At 41.7% G+C, this 7831-nt stretch overlaps 1 protein-coding gene across 1 annotated transcript; it reads left to right on the forward strand.

The window, feature by feature from the left end:
* Window positions 1-3860: 3860 nt before the first annotated feature.
* Window positions 3861-6051, forward strand: LOC118157941 (C-Jun-amino-terminal kinase-interacting protein 3-like). The gene is made up of 3 exons (XM_035312482.1): window positions 3861-4041; window positions 4794-4864; window positions 5633-6051. The coding sequence occupies exons 1-3, from the start codon at window positions 3876-3878 to the stop codon at window positions 5726-5728; spliced, it is 333 nt and encodes a 110-aa protein (XP_035168373.1). The 5' UTR covers window positions 3861-3875; the 3' UTR covers window positions 5729-6051.
* The last annotated feature ends 1780 nt before the right edge of the window (window positions 6052-7831 follow it).

A 7831-nucleotide genomic window follows, 5' to 3' on the forward strand; every position in this document is an offset into this window, starting at 1 on the left:
AGACCAGCGATGAGTGGTGTTCCTCAGGGGTCAGTGCTGGGACCAGCACTGTTGAACATCTTTGTTGGTGACGTGGAGAGTGAAATTGAGTGCACCCTCGGCAAGTTTGCTGATGACACCAAGCTGTGTGGTGGGGTTGGACACGCCGGAGGGAAGGGTGCCATCAGAGGGACCAGGACAGGCTTGAGAAGACTTAATTTTTCAGTTTCTCTGAACGAAACCCTAGCATCAGTAACAAATCCAGGATCCTTTTAAAGATGACCTGCATAGTGGGAATAAAATTGGTCTTGTACTTTCTTTTGCTTCCTAATTTAGTGCCCAGAGATACGTGATTATTTTCCTTAAAGTCAATTAACTTTTATTTCCAATAAAAACATGGTTCCTGCCTGGCCAGGGTGGTGTAATCCTGGATGGAGAGTTAGGAAGAGGTGGGCGTCTCGAGCCAAAAGAGCTGAGCAAGAGGGAAAGCTGAGGAAGTGAGATGTGATGTGGATTTAGAAACTGGTCATAATTAAAAGTTTGTCAACAGAGCTTTAGCATGGAGTGGTTCCAGCAAATCCCTGAGAGGAGATGGAGGAAAATAGATTTTTTGGGATAGCTTAGACCAGTCCTCCAAGCCCAGTTAAACTTCTTTAGGTCTGTGCTCAGTGTAACTGTCCTGGTTAGATACTTTTTTTCACTCAGTGTGAAATGATATAGTTATTCTGGAAAGAGTTTCAAGAAAAAATCTGCCCTTCTCAAAATCCCCAAAGCAGATTGCTGGATTTTTGGTAATGACTAAGTGGTTTCAATGTTGAATTGATGTTTCAAAGAGAAAATGCTTTTACTTAAAAATCTAAAACCTTGTATAGTCTTAAAATGTAATGAAAAAGTCAATGCATAGCCTCTGAGATACCCAGTAACTCTTTTAAGAATATATAGAGAGGAAAAAAAAGGTATTGACGTTTCTGGTATTTCTAGAAAATGCTGCATCAAAAAAGCCATGGGGAAAATAAAATGTGGTGTAATACATCTGAGCGGAATGGAAAAGAAAGTTAAAAGTGCCTTTAAGGATTAAAAGCACTGCAGAACAGTGAGTGCAGGAAAAATAAGACATGACCAAAATGTTTTTGTATGTTTCTATAAATACAGGTTGTAGGAATAAAAACTGACTCATTGTTCAGATGAAGTTACTGAAGGGTTTTACAAGTCAGCAGGAATAATAAATGATGGCACCTTTCAGTCACCTGAAGAGAGAGGATCCAATTCACCAGCATGGTGATGTCTCTGGTATGGCTGCTAATTCCAGTAAAAGGAACGGAAAATGTGCACATGGCTTATCCTGAGAATAGTCAACGGCTGTATTGTTTTGTGTGCTGGCTTTGAACAAACTCCAGAGAAAGAATCTTTCCCTATATTGAATTGCATTAATTTCCTTCGGAATTTTATTAAAAAATGTTTTTCAACCAGATTGTGTCTGTCCTGGAATCCAGTGAGGTTTTACTCTTATATTGTTTACTCTAATATTTGCCACGTCCTCTTCTGATGCAGTTGTCAGAGACGGGCTGTGGCCTCTTCTGGTAGTCCATGGGACTGCTCTGCTCCATGGCAGTCGCTGTTTGTAGAGGGCAGTACTTGCCCCGTGCAGCGTACAGAGGAGGGTGAAAGCAGTCTTACCTTCCTAGTATTTGTTGTTTTAAACAGAGGTTTCAGCAGTTCCATGTATGTGTGTTGTGATGAGTTTGTTAGAACCCAATCTAGGGGCGTTTTGCAAGCAGACCAAGAATAGGAGCTGTAGGGCTGGCAGCAGCTTTGGAGCTGCTTGCCCTTCATAATCCCGAGTTACCTCTCCCAAGGCCTGCTCTTTTTCAAAAAAACATCTTAAATGTAGATTAGAGATATCTCCCCTTTATTTTTTGTTTGCTCTCCTCCTATGCAGTTCTGAATAAGGGGCTGTGGGGCTACTCCAGTGGTCTCTGCTGTTTTTCTAAATGGAAGACATGAAGTAAGAAAAAAGACACTCCGTGGCATGGTATGATTATGTGCACATGTAAATTTTGAGAGGAGAACTGGTGCTGTGGTTTCACTTTCCATGGATGTGGCTGTTTAGGAATAATGTAAAGAGGCACAGTAGGGGTGAAAGAGAAGTTCTGGATCCTTGAGGTCAGGAAAGGATTTGTTCTAAAGCTGGTGGGATAGCTTCAGTGACCTTCCTTGTAAGCGTGGTGGTCTTGCGTTTTACGTGTGGTTTGCTGTGGAGAGGATGTGTATGGGTAACAGAACAAATGTCTTCTGAGTTGTATGGATCTTTCCATGTGCTTGTGGTGGGTAATGCTGTTAGATGTAATTGGGTTTCCTAGTCTAGTAATACGGATGGTAAGTTATTGCAGCAATACGCGTGTTAGTTGGCTGTACAGAACAATTCATGTGCCCATAGAGCATGAAGACTGGGCTTGCTTAAATAGACTTAGAGATTTGAAGGTGACATTTGCTTTCCAGGGGCCCTGTTTAGTTTAAATGTTTCATGAAAGCAGCTGCGATCTAGAAAGCAGCTCTAATCTAGAGTCACATATAGTATCAGCCCACTATAGTGGAGCTAAGTGGAATATTTTGTGTTTTACTTTTCTAGCATTTCTTTCTCTGCTCTACAGTGGTAGCATCTGATATAGAGAATGACGGAAGTCCCTGGTCAAAAGTAACATTTTACAGAAATCTGAGCCTGATATTAGATACTATTTTGTTGTGATTTCATAACAAGGTTAGTATGTGTGTAAAAATCTTTCCTTTACTGCTTTGCAGTAAGTAACCTAGGTTGCTGTGTGTGCTGTTGACACTTCGTTGTTGCTAATGAGAGTTATTAGATTATCCCTTCCCTGCCTTCTTTGCCAAGAGTGGCAAGCCAAGCCTTTTCTTTCTGAATATAAATTCATCGAACTCTCCTCCACTTGCTGGTCATGGCTGGTCGGCTCCCACGTATCAGAGCCTTTCTCCAGTTCATTGCTGGGGTATTTCATGATCACTGGGTGCTGAGGTTACTCTGAGTTCCTTCCCTGTGCCTGGTTCCCCAGCAAGGCCAGAACGGAAGAGGAGGAGTGGGGGAAGAGATGTCAGAAGTTCTGGGGTTAGTGATGTCTGGCTAGGGGAAGGCTCCCTGGGATTTTCTTCCTGCAAGTTCTCATCAGGCTGGGAAGCTTTGCTTCCCAACATCTACTTCCTTTCTGCACTGATTCAGGCTGTAACACAACTTATGAAATTGTCAAAAGTAAAATTTTTCAGAATTTCTCAGTGACTCGAGTCAGAGAATCACCTCATTCAACATTCCTCTAGTTCTTACAATTTTAACTGTTAGTTTTCTTCTCTATAATTTGATTTATTTACTTTTTCTAATCTCTGGTTGAGGCTCTGGGAAGTGGATTGCAAAGGGGACTATGAAGTCTGACAGCTGTGGATAGGTTTTCCACAAGACTTGCAGATTTCCGGCAAAACTTACAGCATGAATTACAGTCAAAGCTTTCTAAAACTGCACAAATAGATGAATCATTCTGAAGAAGGGTTCTGACATACGTAGTTACTAATATATGACCATAGACATAGAATTTGCCTTCTCTGACATAAACAGGCATAAACATTCAGCCTGGCATGAGAAAGAAAAATGTTACTGAAGATGACAGAATTGCACTGGTTTAACTGGTTTATGTTGGACTGCAGTTTATATGCTAATTATACACAGAATGCATCTTTTACTTTCTCTTGTAAGATACTTTCTTCAGCTTGATTAAATGCTATTGTACTACTTCCAGAACATAGAAATTCTTATCTCCTCTTTTAAAACTTACGCTTTTTTTTTTAATGAGGGAAGAGAGAAGGGGAAAAGTCATAAAGGGCAAATAGATTTTATGTTTATTTCTCATCCTTGCCTCCTGTTTTTTTTCCTTATACAGAAGTTTATAGAGTTTGAAGATGCACTGGAGCAGGAGAAGAAAGAACTACAAATCCAAGTGGAACACCTTGAATTTCAGACTCGACAGTTGGAGCTGAAGACCAAAAACTATGCAGATCAGAGTAAGCAAAGCTGTGTACCAGACATGATGATACAGTTTCCCTTACATGACCATGTAACAGCTATCGTGCAAATAATTTGCATTTTTGTTTGTTTTAATGTAATTTATGCAAAAGCTGAAATCTCTGGCTATCCCTTTCTTAGGTATAAAATTCTGAGTCATCTAAAGGATGAGATAGCTACACTAATTTAGCAGAGGGTTCAGTGCTTCTCTTGCATGGAAAATGCTTAGTCTCCATCTGCAAGATTTGGGCCATTGGTAAACCTTTTTGTACCTGGTTTCCAGTTTCTTCTTGTGCTTGAACAGCACCTCCTTCTTTTCTCTCATATAATGATCGCATTTGTTTGTTTATGCACGTGCTTTCTTAACAGGTGCAGCTGCATTTTGTTGGTTGAAGTTCCCATCATGTTTTGTCTAATACTTCTTGTACTCAAACAGCTAGGAGGCACCCACCCCAGAAGATAATTTAATTTGTTGATAAACCACCACATTTATAGGGTACCTGGCTAGTGCTCTTTTTCTGCACTTCTATTGCACCACCCAGCCTGCCTGTTTTGGGAACGTGCTAGTACCGATGAAGTAAGTTCGTAATGAAAACCAGATACTCTAATCTGCATTATTCTGTTTCCGTTTGTTTCATTCAGTAGATAGGAGTTCATTTCTAACAAAGTATGCCTGTTTTGTAGTATATTCTATTTGCTCTGGGGAGACTGATCTGTATGTTAGCTAATGGTTGGAATCTTTTCTTGATAGTTTCACGACTGGAAGAGCGTGAATCAGAAATGAAGAAAGAGTATAATGCTTTACATCAACGTCACACAGAGGTAGGCTATCATCTTGTTATTTCTGAACAAACAAACTCTTAGCCTGCCCATAAAATCATGTCAAAAATTCATCTTTACCATACTGAACTAGAGCTTCTGAATCTTGAGAAGAACATCAGTTATATCTGAAGGGAGGATGAAAAGATGATGGAGCTAGGATCTTTCCAGTGGTGCCCAGTGACTGGATGAGAGGCAAAGGGCACAAAAGGGAACAGAGGAGGCTCTGTCTGGACCTCAGGAAGCACTTCTTTACTGTGCATGTGATGAAGTGCTGGCATAGTTTGTGCAGGGAGGTTGTGGATACTTGGAGATATTCAGAAACCATCTGGGCGTGGTCCTGGGCAACCTGCTTTGGATGGTCCTGCCTGAGTAGGGGGGTTGGACAAGATAACCTCTGTAGATCACTTGTGAACTCACCAGTTTTTGATTCTGTGAAGAGAACCCCTTTGCCTCATCTCCCGCTACTAACCAGCCTCCAGGATACTTTTTACATCATTTTTGAATATCTTTTTTCATGGTTCTTGGTTAATCCTAAGTCATTTCTGATGTAATTTTCTGATGGATTTTCTGTCAATTTATTCCATTCAATTATGTCATCAGCTCAGAAGAAGAGCAAAGTTGAGGAGTGTTGTTTTATTTCACCTGTTTTGTTTTTTTCCTTAAGAAAAAGGGAAATTAGAAACGGATGGTTGAGAAAATCAAACGAAAGCAGAAATTGAGTCTTTTCTTCTCTTGTGTTTGGCTCATGGATTTTTTTTCTCCTCATAGATGATCCAGACTTATGTGGAACACATTGAACGATCCAAAATGCAGCAGGTTGGCGGAAATAATCAAACTGAGGGCAGTGTACCTGGGAGAAGGTAGGGCCATAACCTCTCCATATAACGTATGCCATCCAGGAACTTGTAAACTGAGTGTACATATTTGACAGAGAAACAAACCAGAAGAAGGATCTTTCCCTCTGGGCATGGATTGTAGCTGCAGTTTTTTGTAATGGTTGTGGGTGAGTTGTAGGTAAGTTTTCTAAGGCTTGACAAAGAGGAGTTTTTTGTGTTCATTTACAAAGTTTATACCTTATCACACTGCCATGCGTGGAGGACATCTGGAAAAATAAGTTTGTATTCTCAGGTAGCATGTAAAAGGTTTATCCGTAAACTGAATGGAGGTGGCAGAGAGTATTCATTTGTGTGAATGCATGTGTGTGTGTGTGTGTGATAGCCAGCAAAACTGTAGCAATTGAATCCATTAGCCATTATATAAGTTTTTCCTCAATTTCTTCAAGGGAAAATTTCTGCAGGTCAGTCACCCGATAGACCTACTTCAGAGAAAGAAAGTGATTTTTCCCGTTTTCATAGAACCAGCCTTTGTTGAAAGAATGACAGTAGTAGTAATGAAGTTCCGTACACAAGAGCCCTAGTATTTTGTAGTCTTAGACCAAATTTAAAGCACAAAAGTTGCAATTGTATTGATTTCATTACAGATGCATTTTATATACCAGTAATACTGCCCTTGGGGTGAGAAAGAAAAGGAAAAAAAAGTGGTGTTCCATAAGTACTGGTTGGAGAAGTAATAATCAAATAAAACATCATATAAATCTACTCAGAATGAGCACAACCTATTGAGCCACTGAGACATAAAAAATACGTTTTCTGTGGCAATTTTTATGTCTGTCAAATTATTATTTCTGTTAATGGGCTTTAAACTAGCCAGCTTGCTGCCCTGGCCTTTGGGTAAACAGACTTTGGCATCTTCAGGGATTTGCTTGATAAGAGTACCATGGGACAAAGCCCTGGAGGTAAGAGAAAAGAAACCAAAAATATCAAATATGGCAATACACCAAAATATCAACCAAGAAAGCTGGTTGATATTCAAAGATCACCTCCAAGCTCAGGAGCAATGCATGTCAACAAAGAGAAACTCAGGTACAAACACCTGGAGGCCTGCATGGATGAACAAGGAGGTCCTGGCCAAACACAAGCAGAAAAGAAGGCCTACAGGAAGCGGAAGCAAGGACAGGTAGCCTGGGAGGGATACAGTGGCATCGTCCGAGCAGCCTGGGATCAGGTTCAGAAAGCCAAAGCATCGTTAGGATAAAATTTGGCCAGGGACGTCAAGGGCTACAGGAAAGGCTTCTATAGGTACATTGGTGATAAAAGGAAGACTAGGGAAACTGGGGGCCTTCTCCAGAAGGAAACGGGAGACCTAGTTACCTGGAATACAGAGAAGGTTGAGTTACTCAATGACTTTTTGGCTGAAGTCTTAGACTTTTTGGCCAGCAAGAGCTCCAGCCACATAATCTGGGCCCCAAAAGGAAAAGGCAGGGCCTTGGAAAATGAAGGACTGTCTGCTGTGGGAGAAGATCAGGATGGAGACTAAGGAACCTGAAAGTGCATAGATCCATGGGACCTGGTGAGTTGCATCCAAGGGTCCTGAAGGAACAGGCAGATGAAGTTGCTAAGCCATTATCAATCATGTTTGAGAAGCTGTGTCAGTCTGGTGAAGTTCCCGCTGACTGGAAGAGGGGAAGCCTAACCCCCCTATTTAAAAGGGGAGAGAAGAAGAGCTGGGGAACTACAGGACAGTCAGTGTCACCTGTGTGCCTGGCAAGGTCATGGAACAGATTGTCCTGGAAACTGTGTGGAGGCCCATGGCAAATAAGGAGGTGATTGGTGGCGGTCAGCGTGGCTTCACTGAGGGCAAACAGTGCCTTGGCAGATGTGGTAGCCTACTGCAATGGGATTAGAGCGTTGTTGGCTAGGGGAAGAGCAGCTGGCGTCATCTACCTGGACTTGTGCAGAGCACTTGACACCATCCTGCATGCTATTCTTGTCTGAGAATTGGAGAGAGATGGATGTGACGGACGGACCGCTGGGTGGTCGCACTCGGAGAGTTGCGGTCAAGGGCTTCAATGTCCAGGTGGAGACCAGCGATGAGTGGTGTTCCTCAGGGGTCAGTGCTGGGACCAGC

Source organism: Oxyura jamaicensis (assembly GCF_011077185.1).
Source record: "Oxyura jamaicensis isolate SHBP4307 breed ruddy duck chromosome 14 unlocalized genomic scaffold, BPBGC_Ojam_1.0 oxy14_random_OJ75273, whole genome shotgun sequence".
Classification (NCBI taxonomy): domain Eukaryota; kingdom Metazoa; phylum Chordata; class Aves; order Anseriformes; family Anatidae; genus Oxyura; species Oxyura jamaicensis.